We start from the raw sequence: 22,419 nt of genomic DNA on the forward strand, positions 1-22,419 counted from the left end.
TCCTAGAGTAGGATTGTCCAAAAGGATATTATTTCTGATGTGTGAAAGTGGGAACACTCGGTCCTACCTTACATAGTGGATAACGTTGGAGTAGTTTTGAATGCTGAGAATGGACACATACCATAGGTTTCTTCCATCCTTCAGCTTAGGGTAGTGCTACAATAATATACATACATTGTACTATATAGATTAAATTAAATTAAATAAGATATATTTGGGGAGAATATTTACTTTATTACATTGTTATATAATCTATTTACAAGTGCTATCAATTCGTTTTAGAGCGGGTGTTAGGGGAGGTCCAGTTACATACCTTGATATTGATAGGTATCTCCCTGAACTCTCTTACGATGATTGGCCGTACCTGGCCCCAGTCAAGCTGGTCCAGCCCACATCCAATCCGTGGGATAGCGAGTTTTTTTATTTTTCTTCTGGTACATTCCCTGGCAAGATTTTGGATGCCAAGGGAGAAGTCCTTATATGTTGGTTTGTCGTAGTAATGGATTTTTGTGACGACACAGAATATTATATAATGTCCCTGGCTCACTGTTCCTTCGACTTTCCGCTTTAGAGTTGCCACTTCCCCCACATTGTGTGGTTGGGTCAGTAGCATCTCTCTGCCTCCAAAGTGGCGGACAAAGTCCCTCGCTATCCCAGCGGACATTCTGAGGTCTTGGCTGACACAGTGTGCCAGTGCAAAGGAGGGTCCCTGAAGAAATATGTCTTCATTGGCTTCCTCCAGCGTGAGTAGGCCGTTGGACTCAACTGCTGTTAAAGCCATATTTCCCAAGCTTCTTCTCCTCATTGCTTCTGCAGCAGAGGCGATGAGTCTGGTCTCGACATCACGAGGTGTTGGTTCGTGCATGTCAAGATATTGTTCGTATGGGAGAAGATCCCCCACACTAGCAGCACTGACTGGGGTGTAGAAGCGCTCTTGGATTCCACGAAGCACCAGGTATTGCATAGCAGGTATGTAGACATGGTCACTGAATATCAGGGAGTATGGATGATCCAGGCCTCCTTGAGTGAGCAACTGTCTCTGGGCTGTTGAGATTATCCTCCTGGGTTCAGCCTCCTTTGAGGCCTCTTCCCAGTGCTGGTATGCCACAGAAGTGGAGAGCTCAGTGCTACTCTTTCTGGGAGTTGGGGGGAAGGTGGTCCTTAGGAATATTATTCGTCGGTTTACATCCTCCAAGATGTGTCGGTTTACATATGGTCCCATTGGTGTGTAGTTTGATGGAGGTTTTTTGATGCCCAGCTTCCCACCAATGGAGAAAGTTGAATGATCTTGTTTTGGTGTTTCCTCAGCTACAGAGCCTGGAGTCACCCCTCCATGCATGAACTGTATTCTGTTTTTGTGACTCTCAAAGGCGTCTGCTACCTGCTTAGCTTTCAGCGATGTTTTGTTCAAGTTGATTGGTGGATACACCTTGCTGATAGGTACCTGGATCAGATTTGGAGAGCACTGGACCTCAAAGCTACTTGTGTAGTCCATTCTATGTTGGTGAGCTGTTGGTGTGAGGGTTAACGGTGAGAAGTTGCAGGGTTGAAAGCCTGGGCTGTTCCAACCATTGTACACTGGTATTGATGTGCTGTGCCCCTCAACTGGACTGGAGTGTACAACAGGAATATTATATCTCCCTGTTCCCAGTGTTGTGCTAATGTTGTGTGCAGGGGGGCTTTTACAGTTTCGGATGACACGGCCATGTTGGGCAGTAGTTGTTGATGTTGTTGTAGTTGTGTTGGCAGGAGAATACAGTACATTGTGCTCAGGGTGTGGCATTGCTGTAGTATGTTGGAAAAGGGAGTTGGATACCATGATTCTCTTCCTAGGGGATGAGGTTGGTGAAGAAAGTGGGCCAAGTATGTGGTCTGTTTGCTGCAGGATTGGGTTGATAGGTTGCACCATTGGACTGAATTTGGGTAGGTTAATTGCTGTAAAGTTTCTCCTTGCAGCTAGCCATTCGTTTTCGAACCCTGGTGAATGATGCTGGTCACCTCCTTGTGAGGCCTCCGAACTAATACAGGATTCAGTTGAATGTTGTGTGACTGGGCTGCTGCAGACCTCTTGGTTCCTCTTGAGTAGCTCGCTAGCTATCAGCACTGTTCTAGGCACAAGCTTCAGTGCTGATGGTGAGTAGGTAGGTAAGCTTGTTACTCCGTTGTTTTTGTTGGTGGTTTCTGGTACTTGTGTTAGTTGTGTTTGGAGTATAGAGACTGGTGATGGTGACTGCAGGTGCATTGGTATTGGTGTGCTGGTGATACTGGTAGTAGGAGGTAGTTCTTGGAGACTATATAGTGTGGTTAAAGGTGATGGATCATCCACATCTGACGTTCCCTCTGACGTACTGATCGAAATATTATGTACTTGCGGATAAAGTCATACTAGATGAACTTTTTTTTGCTAGATTTTGCGTATTTGTATGTTGTAGTAGGCAAATACATATTAGCAAGCGGAAAATTAGCTCCTGGTTTTGATTTTTTTTTAGACACGTAACGACCTACGAACACGCAAGTTCGCGGTTATTCACGTTGTGGCATTTCCTCTACACGTTTTCCTTTCAGTGGGAGGTAATAAGTGAATGAAGGCGTTTTGTAAACCGTACCCCCTTGGAATATCTATTTTAGGAAATTGTTTCGGAAGGTGGCACGATGAGAGAATGGGTGCTTACCTTTGCCATAATAACTTTGGGTCTTTTTCGACAGGGTGTCCGTGTCCATTCTCTGGGAAAGTGGCAAAACACGTGTCAGTTGGAAGGTTGTGAGTTTCCTAAAAATTGTTGACAATAGAGTTACTTAATTATGATTTTTTTGGAGTACCTACGAAAGATTTGAAATTTTTCAACATTTTTGGGGTCCTGTTATTTTGTAAAAATTGCCATAATTCGCTGATTTTTCGAAAAACTTTGCGAAAAAGTCAAGTTTTCTGCCAAAATTGTGAGAAAGTTTTGCTTTTTTTTGTTTTTTTTTTTTTGGTTACCAAAATAGCGACAAAGTCGTCCGGTTTTATCCCATTTTTATAAAGTTTGAAATTTCCTGTGTGTTGTGTCCTTCTTTTTCAACATTTTGATTCTTTCATGATCAAAAATCGATTCATTTGCGATTTTTGAACTCGCATAGAAGTTCGATTTTTGTCTCAAAGATAAGCTTCGCGATCAAAAAATGATTCTTTTGAGATCGTTGATCTCACATTGTGAAGTATAAACCTGCCGATCTAAAATCAATCATGACCGAAAATCGAACAATCGAGGCTCGAAAATCGGCTGGCTTGCGATTTTTGATCACGCACTGGAAAATCGATTTTCATCCGAAAAATCAACTTCCCAATCGAAAATCGATCATTATCGAATATCGTTTGATCGAAAATCGATTCACTCGCAATTTTCGATCCTGCATGGAAAATCAATTTCTGTCTCACAAATGCATAAGCTTACCGATCAAGAATCGACAATGATCGAAAATCGATTCGTTTGCGGTTGTTGATCTCGCATTAAGAAATGAATTGTCGCTTCGAAAATGAACCTTTCGATCAATCGATCGAATCTAGAAATCGGTTCATTCGCGATTTTTGATTCCACAGTGGGAAATCAACTTTGCCTTTAAAATCAACTTTCCGATCGAAAATCGATCATTATCGAGAATCGATTCGTTTGCGATTGTTGATCTGGGATCGGAAAATGAATTGTCGCCTCAAAAAGAAACCTTCCGATCAAACTTCGAAAATCGATTCACTCGCAATTTTCGATCCCGCATGGAAAATCAATTTTTGTCTCACAAATGCATTATGCTTTTCGATCAAAAATCGATAATGATCGAAAATCGATTCGTTTGCGATTGTGGATCTCGCATTAAGAAATAAATTGCCGCTTCAAAAATGAACCTTTTGATCAAAATTCGATCAATCGAATCGAATCTCGAAATCGGCCCGTTCGCGATTTTTGATCCCACAGTGAGAAATCAATTTTGCCTCTAAAATCAACTTTCTGATCAAACATCGATCATGATCGAAAATCGATTCATTTGCGATATTGATCTCGCATCGGAAAATGAGTTGTATGTCGCCTCAAAAATAAACCTTTCGATCAAAAATCGATCAATCAAACTTCGAAAATCGATCATTATCGAATATCGATTAATCGAAAATCGATTATAACTCGCAATTTTCGATCCTGCATGGAAAATCAATTTCTGTCTCACAAATGCGTATGCTTTCCGATCAAAAATCGATTCGTTTGCGATTATGGATCTCGCATTAAGAAATAAATTGTCGCTTCAAAAATGAACCTTTCGATCAATCGAATCGAATCTCGAAATCGGTTTGTTCCCGATTTTTGATCGCACTGTGAGAAATTAATTTTTGCCTCTGAAATCAACTTTCCGATCATAAATCGATACTGATCGAAAATCGATTCGTTTGCGATATTGATATCGCATCGGAAAATGAATATTTGTCGTCTCAAAAAGAAACCTTTCGATCTAAAATCGATCAATCGAACTTTGAAAATCGATCATTATCGAATATCGATTGATCGAAAATCGATTCACTCGCAATTTTCGATCCTGCATGGAAGATAATTTTCTGTCTTACAAATGCATAAGCTTTCCGGTCAAAAATCGATTCGTTTGCGATTGTTGATCTCGCATCAATAAATAAATTGTCGCTTCAAAAATGAACCTTACAATCCAAATTCGATCAATCGAATCGAATCGAACAATCCCGGAATCGGTTCATTCGCGGTTTTTAATTTTACATTGGGTAATCAATTTTCGCCTCAAAAATAAACCTTCCGATCAAAAATCGATCATTATCGAAAATCGATTCGTTTGCGATTGATGGCCTCGCATCGGATAATAAATACCTAGTCGCTTCATCAAAAATAAACCTTCCGATCGAAAATCAATCAAACTTCGAAAATCGATCAAAGAAATCAACTTTCCGATCAAAAGTCGATCACTATCGACTATCGATTAATCGAACTTCGTGAATCGATTATGATTGATTATTTAAAATTGAAAACAATTTTCCCCTTTAAAACAAAAGAACCTGATCAAAATCGAAGTTGAAAGTCGATTACTCGAATTTAAAAAATCGATTCCTCTGCGTGATCTGAATTTGAGATTTTCAATATATGTGTAATCGATCACGAATCTCTTTTAGCCTCAAAGGTAGACTTTTCGATCATAAACTGATTAGTGATTAATCAAACCTCTGAATCCTCGAAAATCGATTTACTTCCTTAGTACAGTTTTATTGGGAAATTCCGCGCCATCGTAATCTAGGACATATTTAGAAAAAAAAGTAAGTCCGTATGACTTTTTTTTCGGACTGAGCGTGAGCCCACCCTCCACATCCCCCCCTTCTAGAAAATAGTGCTATCTCTGTATACCTATTGTCTCTCTCTCTCTATCGAAAAATTTTCAAAACAAAAGTTGTACATCTGAGTCATATATGCGAACAGTTTAGTTACTATAAAAAATTTCGATCCGACCCCTCCCCCCCTCTCCTCCAATTTTAAAAATTAGGTCCGCAAAACTCCCCAAATTTAGTTTTTTGTGATTTTCATCAAAACTACTCCAAATACATAGAACCTTATTCGAGAGAAGAGAACCACATACTCCAAAACTTCTCCTATCCACTTCCCATTTTCCCAGCCCTCCCCCCTACTTGTCCAAAAAAACTCTCATAGAGAAATTTTTAAATAAAAGTCGTTGTCTGATACGTAGGTATCCAGCAAAAAATGTTCAAATTTTTTTTGGACCTCTCCCTCTTACTCCTAGCCATTTTTTCAAATATTCAATTCGCTTACATTGTAAGCTAACTGTTGAAGAGATGAATGGGTACCTAATTAGTTATTATCATATCAGGGTGACTTTCGATAATCGATAAATGATATCTATAGTACATAATTACGTGGCTATACTATACATATAAATGTATATGTACATACAGCGAACATCAAATCAAATGATAACACTCATTTCGGGGTCGTGATAGCGGAAGCATCGCATCGCGTTTGTAAAAATAAACGAGTGTTTACGTAGAAAGCTGAGTGTATCGAGATGGTATTTCAAGGCACCTATTGAAGATTTGTATTCTGTTTTAACGAGATCGCTTCGCTTTTATTCAAATCGTCGCGTCGTCTTGCCGCTCGGTGATAATTTCATTGACGTAATAAGTTTAACAAGTGGCGAAGTGGAAGCTTAATACCTACGAGTACGTTCTTTATTATTGTTTTCTTGTTCTCGAAATCTCTAGATAATTTACGAATACCGTCTTGATAGTGTACGCTTCACGTACTCGTACGTTTATTTATTATTCGTATACTAAATGTAGATATAATATATTTCGTAGTTGGGAAATTGAAAAATATACGAGTAATTTAATTATTAATGAATTAGTGTCGCGAAAATTGCGACGTTACACTTTTGAGTGTTGTCAAAAGTCATTTCAAACACCTCCTTATTCAGCTGCAGATACGTAAAGACGTTCGTTGCGGCGCAGCTCAGCTTTCATATCGAGTGTTCGTGTTTCTAATCGAAGCTTTGGTTTGTTGCTTGTGTTTTTTCAGCAGGTTGTCGCCGATTGAAGGAGTCGTCGTGGAACGGTAGAATGTCAGCATTGGTGTACGACATGGGCACATCGGGAGTGGTTCGTTCGAGAGATGGTCTTCGGCTAGCGTTGAACCGTAGTCTGAGCGAACCCGGTCCACCGGACGTGATCAGCGCCGCCATCTCATCGCCGGGCACATCTGCGGCATCGGCCACAGCCGCACCGCCGAAACGTTGTAAATTGGAATCGGTCAGCTTGCCACCGAGCCCGTGCTCGGACAGCGCCACCCTTCAGAAAACGTTGATATTGAAGAAAGTTCGACAACTGGACGCGGATTCGTTCAGGCAAAAGTTACTGGTCGCTCGGGACGGGCGAGCTTTCAAGCAAGCTCCGTTCTTGGTGATCGATTGTCGTTCGTTTATCGCCTACAACATCAATCATATTCGCGGCTCGATCAACGTCAATTGCTCGGATCGGTTTAATCGACGCAGACTGCATCAGGGTAAAGCGACTTTGGTCGATTTGACCACCACCCGCGAAGGCAAAGATATGCTGAGGAAGAGATGTTACCGCGAAGTCATCGTTTACGACGAAGGCACCGCTGATTTGGAAAGGCTTACTACTTCGCATCCGCTTTTCTTGGTCTTCATATCGCTGATCGAGGATAATCGCGAACCGGTGCTGCTTATTGGTGAGTTTTTTCTTCTGTTAATTTTTTAAATATTAACCCCCTTCCTTTCTCTTCCCTCTGCCCCAAAGACTACGGTGAGAAGAAATCTAGTTGGAATGAAGATGGTAGACTTTCTATTCATTTCTTTATACAAGTTGATTCGCCTGGTAATTCCTAAGATGACCGCAGCAACCGTAGCAATTAGTACTATAGATTGGGTTATATGGGTGTTTGTTGGTATGAATTAAGAGTGATGACGATGATGAGTAACCTTGCCATGAAATGTATGTTTACTATATTATACTACACTACATACACGGTTTACACACACATCTGGATAACCTGAACTTGAATTTGTCTACTACATATACCAGGTACGAGAAGGTTCTAGGTAACCGGTAGAAAAAGAAACAGCTACCTAAGCCCGAGCTCCTCGCAAACATTACCGGTTCGTTGAAGAATTACTCGTCGTACGATACTTCAACGTGAACTTAATTTTGTAGTAATCGTTCGCGGAATTCGAGGTGACGACTATTTTATCATCGTCGTTTTTATCCGTTCTTGGAAATTTTATGATTTCACTGCGAATTTTTTTTTTTTTCCAAATCGTGTCAGAAATACCGTTTTTACCTTAATTACCGCTCGACTTGGCTTTTATGTAAAAAGCGATAAGAGTCCGGATTCGGTCACTATATTCCCATCATTCATCCCTATATCTCGAAAACGGAATGTTCTTATCGTATCGATTTTTTGTAATCAATTGATGGAATCGATAATTATTCGACGGTTTGCATTTGAAATTTTGTAAGATGAGTTTTGAAAAGTTCCCTTTTACTCATTGTAAGTAGAATGATGGAAGATCTTCTAGTCGACTATTAATCTCAAATTTTAATACCATAATCGAAGATTATAAAATTGATATACCGCCGAGTTTCCGTGTTTGTCGATGAATCGTTCTTACGAGATGATTCATTGGACGAATGAATCATTCGCGAACCATTCGATCGTGAGAATTAACCCATTGTTGAGGCGAGTAAAAACCATCGACGATGTTGTCAGCGTCGCCGCTGTTGTCCTTTTCGTGATTTTGCTGATCCTTCTGAGAAATGATTGCGTTCATCGATCAAATTGCATGTCGAAGTAACACAATGGAGAGGAAATATTTGTATTGAAAGATGAACGAAAGTACTCGTAACTCGAAACCAATTTGAAGTGGCGTGAATTTGATTTCCCATGGTTGTAGAAAATGGCGAGCCAATGATTTGAAAAAAAATTCTTCATCAGCTTCGAGTAGGTACTTAGTATAGTCTGCGAAAAGTGCAGTTGATGAATTTTTTCAATTTTTCAACGAATTGAGTACCTACTACCTACATAGGTTTAGTCATTTTCTCCATCATTTTGATTTTGTTTTTTCAAATTTATTTTCAGATCTTCCATTTGAAAATTGTATGAAAGCTCATGCTCATTCGCATCTAATTTTGTTCTGTTTTTGATGTATTTTTTTTATGAAAGGACTTTTGCGTTTTTTTTTTTTAAATTATTCAAATTGCAAAAAGTGCTGCTTTTTTACCAAATTGTTGAAAAAAAGTCTTGTATTTTTTGAAATTTGCGAAAAAAACGCTGTTTTGTACGAAATTGCAGGAGGGTCATTCCACGTCAATTGGACCAAGAAGTGGTAGGGGGGTTCGGCAAGCCATTCAGCAGTGGATTACCCTATAACCGCGATACCTACCAAAATGGAACTTTTCCCCATAGTTAGGGATTTTGAAAGGCTTTTTGCCTTTGGTGATATCATAAAAATCAGTGTTGCCACTTTTTTTCGTACAAAAAATTAGCTCAAAAAGTTTCGAAACGTAGTTTTCATATCGTTCCGACTCTCAAAAATTCTGAAAAAAATATATTATGGACAACTGTTCATGCTAAACGACATATTCAAAAATTGGGATGGTAACTTGTCGCAAAGTCGATTAAAAAAATTTTTAAGTTTGCAAAAAAATGCGATTTTTTGATTTAAAACATGAAAAAAAGTTTTGATTGGTAAAGTTGACCCATCTGACCCCTATTTTTACGTATCTGTTGAAAAAGACCTTCCAATCGATGAAATAAACTACTCACAAAAAAAATCAAAATTAGAAAAAATTTAATTTTCAATTCCAAACATCAAAAAAAGTTTAAATTTATTCAGTTGTCTTATTTTGACCTCTTTCTGACGTATTTCATGAAAAAGTTTGTAAAAATCACACTGACAGAAAAAAAAATTAAAATTTGTTTTTTTTTTGAATTTTTTTGAATTTTGATTTTTTTGTGATGAATTAATTTCACCGAGTGAAGGGGTTTTTTCAACTTTTTCAACGGATACGTAAAAATAGGGGTCAGATGGGTCAACTTTACCAATCTAAACTTTGCTTCATGTTTTAAATCAAAAAATCGCATTTTTTTGCAAACATTAAATTTTTTTGAATCGACTTTGCGACAAGTTACAATTCCAATTTTTCAATATGTGGTACAGCATGAACAGTTGTCCATAATGCATTTTTTCCAGAATTTTTAAGAGTCGGAACGATATGAAAACTACGTTTCGAAACTTTTTGAGCTAATTTTTTGTACGAAAAAAAGTGGCAACACTGATTTTTATGATATCACCAAAGGCAAAAAGCCTTTCAAAATCCCTAACTATGGGGAAAAAATCCATTTTGGTAGGTATCGCGGTTATCGAGTAATCCACTGCTGAATGGATGATATTTTAGGTTCACTGAAAACTTTGACACCCCCTGGCTGCCCTTAAAAATGGGCTAGAGGGGTGCGATTTGCGCCGTTGGTCATCCCTTCGGAAGTTCGGAAGGTCTTTCCACAGGGAAAATTTCAAAAAAATCGCCGAACCCTCCTACCACTTCTTGGTTCAATTGACGTGGAATGACCCAGGATTTTTTCCCCTCAAAGTTGCAAAAGTCTGCTGTTTTTTTGTCAACATATTTTTCGTAAAGAATTGCAAAAAAGTTTTTATGGCAAAAATGTGAAAAAAGTGGTGCTTCTTATTCTATAATTAGTTTCGATTCATTTCATGTTCACAGATTATGAAAAATCCTGATTTTTTTTTGCCAACATTTTCAGAAAAACTCATATTTTTTGAAACCAAAATCGTCAAAAGAATCCATTCTTTTTAGTCTATTTTATGGTTTTTTTTTCATAATTGCGTAGAAACATTTTTTGTAGAAGTTGTCAAAGTCAAAGAAGTCTTTCTGGTTGGTGAAATTGTAGTAAAGTCCCTTTTTGAAATTTCTAAATAAGTCTTGCTTTTCAACGTGACAAAAAAGTTACGTTTTTTGTGAAAATTTTTAACAATTTTTTTCAAACTTGCCAAAATTTGAAAAATGTTCTACTTTTTTGCCAAAGTTGATAAGTTCTTGATTTTTTGCTGAAACAACAAAAAGACCTATTTTTTGTCAATGTTTTGCATTCGAGTTTAGCTTTTTCTGAAAACAGAAGAAAATGGCCTGCTTTGAAAAATGCAGCTTTTTGTCAGGATTACAAGAAACTTCGATTTTATATTTTCTGTCTCAAATTTGAAATCTTCCTCCCTTAGTTTTTTTTTCAGAATTTTTGATTTTGTTCTTCATTGCTTTTAATTCTCTTTAAAAATATAAAAATCCTCCCAAAATGAGAATACTATTCAAAAAAAATCCTGCTCTCTTGCTTTTTTTTGATTTTTTTGAAGATGGTAACATTTTGGCCTGAAAGAATTACGTCTAAGCTGATTTGATCTGACCATCCTCTCCTCTTCCCCCTCCTATCTAATTGAAATTTTGAAAAAAGTTCCGCTGAAAGTTGTTGTTTCGCATTTCGTATTGTTTAAGTTGAACTTTCACTATAAACTTTATTTGCAATGTGAATCATATAATATGAAAATGGGGTTTTGCTTCGTTCCTGGAATAGTACTCGAGTTGAAGGTGTTGTAATCCGTGTCAACTTTTTTAATGTACCTCGTTGTTGACGTTTTCACTTTTGACTATAGGTAGATAGATACTTCAGCTATTTTAGAATGACAGCCGGGGTAACCTTTTCATTAGAAGTTTATTTTTGGCCATTTTCCATGAACTTTTAAAAACGTTGGTAAACTTTTTCGTCGTCGTCGATGTCGTTTTTCAATCAACCTTTTTTCGGAGGAGCCGGCTTCTTCGGGTTGTATGACGTCATCGTGGTGGGTTGGCAACACCACGAGGCACGATATAAATACTTGACGAGCAATCACCCTTCATCGTGTTATAGCTCTTCGTTAGTACATATTAAGTACATAATATTACGTACTCAATTCGTAGGTAGGCATGAGGAGGGCTGGTAAAAAGGGAGAGAGAAAAGAGACGACGACGTCGATGGTCAATAAAAAAAAAAACACCTCACCTGGTTTGATGAGCTCGCGGATAAGCAGGTAGCGATGAGAGAAAGGTGTGTTCGGTATTATCATTATGTTATTATCGAATTGACCGCTGCTGTCGATGGTCGAGCCCAAAAAATGCGTCGTATTAACGATTGCGATGGCTATGGCTGTGCGGGGCAGCAGAACAAGTCATACTGAAGTCACATTGGAGGCGAATAAAAAATACAATGCGAAATACGAATGACGTACTGCACGAGCCGAGCAATGAGCAGTGGGCACCCACAGCTCATCCAATTCCAATCCGAAAAAAGTACACGAATGAGAAATAAAATTGTAAAAGATTCCAGATTCGGTATGACTCATTGATGTCGAGTTTTTTGACGATACGAGTTCGAGTAATTTTTATTTTATCGTCGAATTAATGTAAGAATGAGTTTGTATAACGCTTGTATTCGAAATGAGCTCAAATGTCAAACACTCGTCATTGTAGGGACCATTGTCGCTGTTGTCGCTGCCGCTGCCGCTGGCACTCTTAACAATATTTACATACTGACTAATACTATATACACATACGACTACGAGAAACCAGCTGCTGTGCTTTGAGCGAGGCTTTCTTGCCCTAAAGTGTGCGCGTTCTAAATTCTGTCGAAGCCTAAGGAGAAACGGAAGAGGTTTGTTTAACATTGTCAAGTCAATCAAACAACATTATACAATACTCCTATTCCTAATTCCTATGCTGATGTATGTAGACTAGAAACGTATGTACGTGGTATGGCATCGTATAGCGTACTCCTTTCCTCCTCCTCCTCTCCAGTCTCAATGTTTGACAACTCTGTTCTGTATGTACATTGTACATACATATTGTACATTTATGCATATCGCATACCTTTTTGGAATTCTATGGCAGCAATGCTCTAGTTTCGATGGGATCATCGATTTCTCGATCGCATTACTCACCTACTCCGTCATCCTTGCCTCCCCTCGCCCCTCCCCCCTCGCCGGTCTTTGGCGAATTATTTTTAAACGTCCGGATCGTTTGGTATTGTGTTCTGTTCTGTTTGACTTTTGCACGTCTTCGTCGCCACATCGACGTCAATCAACAATTGTAAATTATAGAAAAGGAAAAGGAAAAATGACAAAGGTTAAAAAGTCGTCTCCTCGTAGGATTATACCGAAGCTCGACAGCTGAGCAGGAGGTGAGGTGTGGGGCGTGGGGGGGCAGATATCGTCTAAAAATATCTGTTTACGCGTTATCGATTTTGTTATGTTGGTTTTTATTATTTTTCTCTCTCTCTTTCGTATTACATATTACGCTTTGAAGAAAATGAATCATTTATCCGGCCGTCAAAGACGACGAATACTAAATGCAAATATCGCGAGCGATAATCGATAGCGCACGACGTGAGTCATCTCTACCTATATCGGATTATAGGTGCACGAATACTAACACGGCTGTTGTGGCGTTTTTACCTTTACGGTTTTATTATTGTCGTTGTCGCTTGTCGTCGTATTTCATTTTTTACCAAATGTGAATGACTGAATGGTGGTGGTGTCTTCTCATTATAAATTATGATAAGCTGCTGGTATCCTGAAACTGAAAGACGTCAATGATCGCTTGTGTACATTCACACTTACACTGGTGTCATAGTCATTCGAACTGTTGCTCTAATAATAGGTTGACATGTTTTTCCAGTATCTTTGCAGCTTTACACGAGTATGCAGTGCCTATTTGAACTTACTGAATTTGCATAAAACATGTTGTCTATTGAGTACATGTACCTGGGTCCTGGGGGTACTCAAATGCTATGCCTTTCCTCCGTGTTTGCGATGGTTTAGCTTTTACTTCTGTCGAGCTGAATTTTTGTTCACACAGTAGTGTTCTAGTCGTATTAGGTATATGATTCACGGTAGATGAGGGTTGTTTAATTGGAATCCGTCAAATCGAGGAGGAAGAGGGTGATTGAATGTGTGACAATTGAAATAGTACATTGTTTCGAGAGAAGTCGGTCATAACGACGGTTCATTGAATCATGTGTTTATGTAGTGAGGGGAGAGGGTATAAGGTAGTTGAACGGCACAAACCTTGTTATCATTTACCAGAGAAAGGGGCCAGCAGGGTCTCCAATTAATATGGAAAACCTCGAAAACTGATAAAAGTGGGTGAATTGTATCTTTCTAGGGGTAGTCGCGGAATGTTGAGGGAATTTTGAAATTTTTCCTTCACCTTTTCTTCGAAGTAGAGCAAGATTAGTTTCAAATTTTTATTTTTTTGAATTACGATACACTCTCTCGCCAAAAATTAGATTTTTGTATAATTTATTCGTGTAAGGAGTGAACACGAAGAGATGATCTTTGTCTTCGTTGAGACCCATTTAGAGAGGAGGACATGTTGGGGGGGGGGTGTTGAAGGGCCCAAAATTTTGAAAATCGAGATTTCCTTTCGTTTTTGAACATTTTTGTTCATTTTAAAACTGGGTCATTCCACGTCAATTGGACCAAAAAGTGGTAGGGGGGTTCGGCGATTTTTTTGAAATTTTTCCTGTGGAAAGACCTTCCGAAGGGATGACCAACGGCGCAAATCGCAGCCCTCTAGCCCATTTTTAAAGGCAGCCAGAGGGTGTCAAAGTTTTCAGTGAACCTAGAATATCATCCATTCGAGCAGTGGATTACTCAATAACCGCGATACCTACCAAAATGGAACTTTTCCCCATAGTTAGGGATTTTGAAAGGCTTTTTGGTGATATCATAAAAATCAGTGTTGCCACTTTTTTTTCGTACAAAAAATTAGCTCAAAAAGTTTCGAAACGTAGTTTTAACATCGTTCCGACTCTCAAAAATTCTGAAAAAAATATATTATGGACAACTTTTCACGCTGAACAACATATTATTAAAAAGTTGGGATGGTAACATGTTGCAAAGTTCATTTAAAAAAATTTGAAGTTTGCGAAAAAAAATGCGATTTTTTGATTTAAAACATGAAACAAAGTTTTGATAGGAGAAGATGACCCATTTGACCCCTATTTTCACGTATCTGTTGAAAAAGTTGAAAAACCCCTTTCAATCGATGAAATGAACTCCTCACAAAGAAATCAAAATTCGAAAAAATTCAATTTTCAATTTCAAACATCAAAAAAAGTTTAAACTTATTCAGTTGTCTTATTTTGACCTCTTTCTGATGTATTTCATGAAAAAGTTGATAAAAATTACACTCACAACAAAAAAATGAAAATTCGTTCATTTTTTGAATCTTTTCGAATGGACGCCTTACGATCCTTCAAAAAATGAAAAATTCGGTGGGACTGCACAATTCTTGAAAATGAATACCTACTGTGCTGAGCCTAAATTTGTGAATTTAGGTAATTGATCAAATTTGCCCATGATGACATTGGAAAAAATAATAGAAAATTCGGGCAATCCTTCGTCTTGTTGAAAACCCTTGAAAATAGGAAAAATTGATCTGGAAAACCAAAGAAAATCTGACAAAGTAGGTTCTCCAGCTGACAAAAAAATTTTGAACCTGATAAAGCTGAATTTTAAAGAGCATTCAATTTTTGGTGATTTTTTTGATATTCAAATTTGGGCCAAAAATGAGAAAAAACCAAAATTTCATCAAAATGACTTGGAAAACATGAATTTGGTAATTATGTCATTTTCGAACCCCCCCCCCCCCCCCCCCTCCATCTCTAATCGATTGAAAGACATTTCGAGCAGTTTTGAAGCCTCCGGCAGACTTTTGAAAGTGGAAATTAACACAAAATTTTCCTCAATGAAGTTGGAAAGCTGAAACTAATTGTATAGGTACCCTAAAAATTCAACGTGGAAAGTCGATTGTGGACGATTTCAAGTCGTTATGGAGCCTCCAACCGTATTTGTAAAATTCTAGATTTTCAGAAAGTGCCATTGAATTTTCAAAAATTCACCAAAGATCGAAAAAATGCATTCTATGCTCTTTCCACTCGGCTTTGTCTGATTCCAAAATTTTTCCCCTTGTAAGGGAACAACTTCTCTAGAAAATTGAACCCTGGGGCCTGGGGTGAGTTGTTTTTTGAAATGTAATGAAGCTTATAGTCAAACGGTATACCTAGTCAAATAATCTGAATAAAATTGAAGAAAAATTTCAAAATTTCAGGTCAAGGTTAACTCTTTGAGTGAAAGCTTCTAGTTTGAAGCATTTTGAAAACTTTTTATTTTTCGATTTTTTCTCTCATTTTTTTCGTTTACTTAGGTGATTTCTTGATGTCCCACTAACTCTTGGGGGAGTGGGAGAGAGGATTAACATTGACTAAAAAATTCCGTTTCAATTCCTACACCTTATCAAGGTCATTTGATCATTTTTTTTTGTTGGCTCCGTCTAATCGAGTAAAGCAAATTGAAAAACGATTCATCCCACTGAGCACCTTTCAAAAAAGCAAATTAATTCTTTCAAATTTTTAGAGAAATTTTGTGTAATTCTGGGTTAGTTGGGTGGTTTTAGATGGTGTTCTTTTTAAAAATTCAGCTTTTGCTGATTTGAGAACCGAACTCTTTGAGTGGCTTTCTCGTGAGTATCTGACGGTCCCTCTAATATCAGAGACCAGGAAAATACATATGTAGCAATGGATGCTGGCGATAATTTGATTTGACGAATGACGAATGAAAAGTGGTTCGCCGAAGCATTCTTGTAACATAATCCACTCGTATGTAACTAATATGTACGCTTATTTGCTCAACAAGACGTAAAGAGAGAACTAACTACCTACCTACTATCGTAAAATATGTGTAAGTGATACAATAATTCGAGTCCACGAATCCACGATACTACACACACAGTACACAGCAATGAGAGCGAGTACTCGTGTTGAGAGCCAGAGATGTTTGAATGACTCATGAAAACATCTGGCGAGTAGAGTTTCCATTTGGTAACTCGACTACGCAACGTCGTATCGCGTTGATCGTCCATCGTCCATCGTATATACCGCAATTATGCGTTTTATTTATCGAAAGCGAAGCGACGACGACGTCGTTGAAGAAAAAAAATTCGACCTATGCTGAAGGTCGTTCGATGGTGTCGTATTTACATATTGTCTCGCACGCTTCTACGAGTATAATGCAGAACCTGAGTGAACCAGTATACCAGTGCCAATAGCTAAGAAAACGATAACGTTGCATTTTTCTACAGACTCAGGTAGAAATATGCGAACGCGAAAGCGGAAGTTGAAGTACCTAGTGCATAATATTCTGAAAAGTCAGCGATAATAATTGAAAAAATAAAGTCATTGACAATGAGAAATTTCCAGTCATAGTCGTCGTTTAATCTTGAATACGAGTATCTATTCGCGGAACTGGCTCGCATTCAATAGGAATAGCTGAATAGAATATGCTACCTAAGGGCTTTTCGCTGTAGACTTATAAATTAGTGCTGCAACTTGGAACTTTATGATGAGTTAAGAATGGAATAAAGAAGAAAACGTAGCGCGAATTGCCTCGCTAAATATCGCGTATAAGGGTGGTAACTCTTTATGTACTTTGAAAAAGCAAACGCTTACGTAAGAATATGTATACGAGATATGAGTAATGCGCGGCTTAAATCTCGACCGCTTAAAAATTAGGGGATGATGATGTTGATGATGACGATAATTTGTAGTAGAGTATGAATCATTTATTCGCATCCCCTCGTCGTATAATATGAAAATTGTACCACGTGCGTCCGCGTCGCGTCGTCTGTCTGTGTATTGTATGCGTTTGCCAGTCGTCACTATGTGGAGAGTCACTCACTCGCAAGTCTCCAGAGCGAGAAGTGAGTTGGGGTGGAACAGAATAGTAGGCCTGTGCCTGTGTGCTAATAATACTGTGCGAGTAGGAAAAAAAAAGTAAGGAGATATGAATAAGAATTACGCACTCGTATACTCGTAGATCGTGGATGATTTTGTTCTGCTCGAGTAAACTCGTCGACGCGATGTGAGATTAGTCAGCTCGGTAGTTATTGAAAATGACGCAATGTTGATTGAAAATTCGCATTACGAGGGTAAGGGTGGTGCTTTTCAAAGCGACTTTTTTCACCGCCCATGCCGTCGTCGTCGTGGTCGTCGTCATGATTTCTCACACAGCTCTCAGCACGAAGATGAGGTCACCTTACAATTGGCGCGAGCGATATGTTTTTTTTTCAAGTTTCGTGTCTCCCCTCAGCTCCCTCCACCACTGACTGAGTGATTTGTCATCACTTCCTGAATTAGTGGGTTTGACTTGTCAAGTTCCATCCTTTGGATTGTAGGATTCGAAGATTTTCTAAATTGGTTTCAAAATCGTGAGGAGGGGAGGAGGGTTGGGTTCAAAGTCTCGTTTCTGGCAAAAATAGCAAAAAAATCTACCAAAATAGTCTCGTTTCTTGCTGAAAATTGTCAATGTTGCTTTTTCGAAAAAAATTCCAAAAGTTAGATACATTTTTTTCTAAAAATTACCCAAAAGTTCCACGATTTTGTCAAAAAAAAAAGATGCCTAAAAATCTCGCTTTCTAACCAAAATATTAAAAAAAGTTCACGTTTGCTACAAATGTTGCAAAAAAGCATCATTTTTTGACCAAAATTGGTAAAATTTTCAGTTTTTTGAAAAAAATTAAGAATTCCAAATAGTTTTCCTTTTTTTTTCTTGAAGAGTGTCCTGAAAGTCCTACATCTTGTCAAAAATTACAAAGATGAAAGACGTGTCGTTCTTTTACAAATGCATAGAAAAAGCAAGAAATGTCTCACGTCTTCTCGAAAGAAAAAAAAATGTAAAAAAAATGTAATTTCTTTACTAATACTTAACTTCCAAAAATGGATAATTTTTGGTAAAATTGTGAAATTTTTACTTTTAGGAATAAATAGTTCTTGTTTTTTTAGCAGAATTGCTAAAGATTTTTACTTTTCCTAATTCAGAAATTACCCAAAAATCTCATATTTTTTTAAGAAATTGGCTTTTTGCTTGAATCGTTACAATCTTGCTTTTATTTGTCAAAAATAGTAATAAATTCTCATTGTGTAAAAAAAATCGCTAAAAATTGTCGTTTTTTTTCAAAAATTCCAAAAGCGTCAATAATTGCTAAAAATTTTAGCTTTTAATTCTTGCTTTTTGCCCAAAATCGCCAAAAAAAAATACGAAGAAGTGCCATTTTTTCATCTAGCAAAATGGCAAAAAATTTCATTTTTCGAAAAAAATTGCTTCGTGAAATATTTGCTTTTTGAGAAATTCTTGCTTTTTAGCAGACTTTTACTTTTTTTCAAAAATAATACATACATAAAAACACTATTTTTTGTCAGAAATTGCCAAAAAGCATCATCTCTTTGCCGATAATTCCTAAATTTTCAATATCTTGCTTTTTGCCAAAATTCCAAAAAGTTTCACTTTTTTTCAAAAATTGTCCGAGTGTCACACTTTTTGCCAGAAATCGCCAAAAACAACATTTCCTTTTGTTGAAATTGTCAAAGTCTCGCTTCATTTCGCCAAGGATTGTTCTTTTTTTTCAGAAATTGTAAAAATTCTTTCCATATGTTACCAAAAATTGTCAAAAAGTGGTTTTTTCATCAAAAAATTTCAGAATAGTTATAAGTAGGGCTAGGATTTATATGCGCTAAAAAATCGATTATATGCGCTTTAAAAATGCGCTAAAAATAACGAAAATATGCGAATATATGCGCTAAAATGACAAAATATGCGAATATATGCGCTATAAAAGTGCAGCATGTTGCATATCAAAATAAAAGTATTTTCAATCTGAAGCTAAAATTGCAGTTTATAAACAGAAAAAATACACGCATTCAGATTTATTTCATAAAATAGCATTTTTTTTCTTTTTACAAAAGGAAGAATTATACATTGGAATAACATCCGATTATCAAATGCTCTTTAAGATTGCCAATTAAAAACGATTTCTGGTTGTCTCTGAGCACAGATAAAAATAAAACCATGGTTTTATTTGAAATTTTTTTTTGAATTAGGTAAACAATTTTTTTCCAATTTAAAAAATTGATGATTTTTTTTAAAATTTTGCGTTTTTTGAATCAATTTTTGTGATTTTTTCCCCAAAATATGCGCTAACGACTCAAAAAATGCGGTAAATATGCGCTATAAGAGCATTTTTTGATGAAAATATGCGAATATATGCATTTATACCCAAAATATGCGGAAATATGCGCTAAAAAATTTCACCATTCGACTTAGAAATGTATGAATCGCAAAAGAAACAGTGATATGCGGTAACTAGTATAGCCAAAACAGATATGCGTTTGCATATAAATCCTAGCCCTAGTTATAAGTATTTGAATTTGTGTCTAATAGTCCGGCATATGACTATAGGAGTAATTGCATCCGCCCGCCGATCCTCCGGGACAATTTTTTTCTTAAAGGGGACATCCTAAAGAACATTTTAAAGCAAACTTGCCCAAAAAAAAGTTGGCCTTACTTACAAAATGGCGGCCATTTTGATTGACAGGTCAGCCGAAATCGCAGATTTTGCGTTCCAACATAGGACTTGCACGAAATTTTTCAAACTTTACAAAGGTAGATCGAAAGATCATGCAAAAATTTATCACTTGTCAAAATTTCAAGTGCTAAAGTGCGGTTTTCGATTTTCGGTGAATTTTTGAAAATCGAATTTAGGCCAAAAATGAGAGAAAAAATCACAATTTTACCAAATTGACCAAGAAAGCTGAAATTTGGGTTATACCCTATTTTCGACATGCCAAATCGAATGGAAACGGTTTCAATCCGTTTTGAGCAGTTTTGGAGCCTCCGGCAAATTTTTGAAACTCGAAATTCCCACAAAATTCTATCAAATTGGAGTTGTAAAGCTGAAATTTATTCTAAAAACTAATTTCAATACGCTACGAAGTACTGCAGGTGAATTTCAAGTTGTTTTGGAGCCTCCAGCGACTTTTTGAACATTCCTGATGCCTCCAGCAGATTTTTGTAACTTTAAATTTTCACAAAGCTTCATCAAATGGAGATGGAATGCAGAAATTTAGTCTACACTCCAATTTTAACACCCTCTGAAAACGACTTCAGGTGGGTTCAAGTCATTTTAGAGCCTCCAGCGACTTTTTTGAAAATTACTGGAGCCTCCAGTAGATTTTTGAAACTTGAAATTTCCCCAACATTAATTTATCAAATGGAGTTGGCAAGCTGAAATTTACTTCGCAGACTACATGGTGGTTTCAAACGGTTTTGAAGCTTCCGGCTACTTTCAGGAAATTTCAATTTTCCAAAAAAACGTCATACAACCTTTCAATAAGTCGCTACAGGCTCCAAAACGACTTGAAATCCACTAGCAGTCAACTTCGTGGCGTATTGAAATTAGTTTGCAGAATGAATTTCGACTCTCCAACTCAGTTTGATGAAATTTTGGGGAAATTTCAAGTTTCAAAAATCTACTGGATCATCGTTCAATGGAACTTTACCATGAGAACATTCTCGCGTATTTGATATTCTCCTCTAACCCTATTCGATCAAAGAATACGCATTGGCAATGCAAAATCTACCCCCTGATAAAGGGCTAAATTAGTCGATGATTCGTAGGTACACGTCATCTTATGACGACGATTCGCTTAAAATATAGGATGGAGAAGTAAGCTGAGGAGGGAAAAAATTGAATGCGATGAGAAGAAAAGGCAAAGGGAAGGCGTGTGCCGGAGGAAGTCTTTATTAAACGTAATATGCGTGAGTTGCAGTGTTTGTTGTGGATGTGCGTAGATATACTCGTGCTCGTAGAAAAGAATGGACTGGAGTAAATGATGGCAAGTAAAGAGCGAGAGAGAAAAAAAGAAACTACACCGTCCACCGACCGTCGTCGTCTATCCTCCTAACTAAGTATAAGTAAGTGAGTAAGTACGAGTACAGTGTGTGGTATACATCCGAGTACAAGCCGATATGACTCATTTGTTTCCCAACGATGACTGAGGTTTATCCCCTGAGAATAGATAGATAAACACGACCGATTAAGTCTTTTCCTGCCAAATGAATTTAGTAATACTCCCCCGGACTTTGCGTATTACACCAGCCTCGCAGCCTTGTTGCCAACAAAGTACATGCAACACTAACGTGAGAAGGGAGCGAGAACGATACGATAAGCTTTTGAAACGCAGGCGAATGGAAAACTGCGTAAGGATGGTGGCTTTTGATGTAACCCGCAGCAGACCGGGCGGTATTTCAATTTATACGCTAGTCGAGTACGTGTAGTGTATCCATCGCGTTGGGGGTATTACCTAATTATTGTTTTTATTTATAACAGCCGAAGAGGGAGACGGGTGGTTTGCGAATCGAATGGTTTTCAGAAGTAGACTAAAGGAACATCGAATTAAATCGTCGTTTTGCGAAAAGAAGTAATTGAAGATCGAGTATAGGTTAGGTTAGGTTTGGCCTGGACAGATGCTGAATTGAGTCACGAATGTGTCAGTTGTGTGGATGATGGTGACGAATGTATTAGCGAATCGCACCTATACCTCATTTACGTAGATTGTCGAATGAGCTCATCTTGACTTTTGGTCTTTGGCAGTCTAATAATAGGCTATGCATCTCACTATCAGTCCTGCTGCAGTTGCATCTGTTGAAACACTACCGCAGGATTTCCAATCAGCAAATCACATCAACCATTTGCAGAAATGGTTGCTTTATCGAGTCACGTATATGACGTGACCTGACGTGAGAAATCAGAAAACTCGATATTTTCGCTGTCGTTATTGAAATTGAAAACGAAACCATCTGTCCATATTTCCTTCAACGATGAGTAATCGATCCATCGTCTCAAGTTCTATTCACGGAGAATGACCACCTCGAGTTAAACGAAATTTGAAGCGTATAAAGGTGGTGCGACGA

General features: G+C 37.7%; 1 protein-coding gene across 7 annotated transcripts in view; it reads left to right on the forward strand.

The window, feature by feature from the left end:
* The window catches only part of LOC135838074 (proton-coupled zinc antiporter SLC30A9, mitochondrial-like), a 73,379-nt gene that overhangs the window by 20,548 nt on the left and 30,412 nt on the right, over positions 1-22,419 (forward strand). For 4 of the 7 annotated variants that reach the window (XM_065353618.1, XM_065353617.1, XM_065353620.1 and 1 more), the window contains one exon: positions 6,570-7,241. In XM_065353618.1, coding sequence (XP_065209690.1) covers positions 6,570-7,241 — 672 coding nt within the window. Of the gene's footprint in view, positions 1-5,733; positions 6,215-6,569; positions 7,242-22,419 lie in introns of those variants that run through there. The other 3 variants (XM_065353619.1, XM_065353622.1, XM_065353624.1) reach the window with 2 other exon arrangements.

The sequence above is a fragment of the Planococcus citri genome, chromosome 2 (genome assembly GCF_950023065.1).
Source record: "Planococcus citri chromosome 2, ihPlaCitr1.1, whole genome shotgun sequence".
Taxonomy (NCBI): domain Eukaryota; kingdom Metazoa; phylum Arthropoda; class Insecta; order Hemiptera; family Pseudococcidae; genus Planococcus; species Planococcus citri.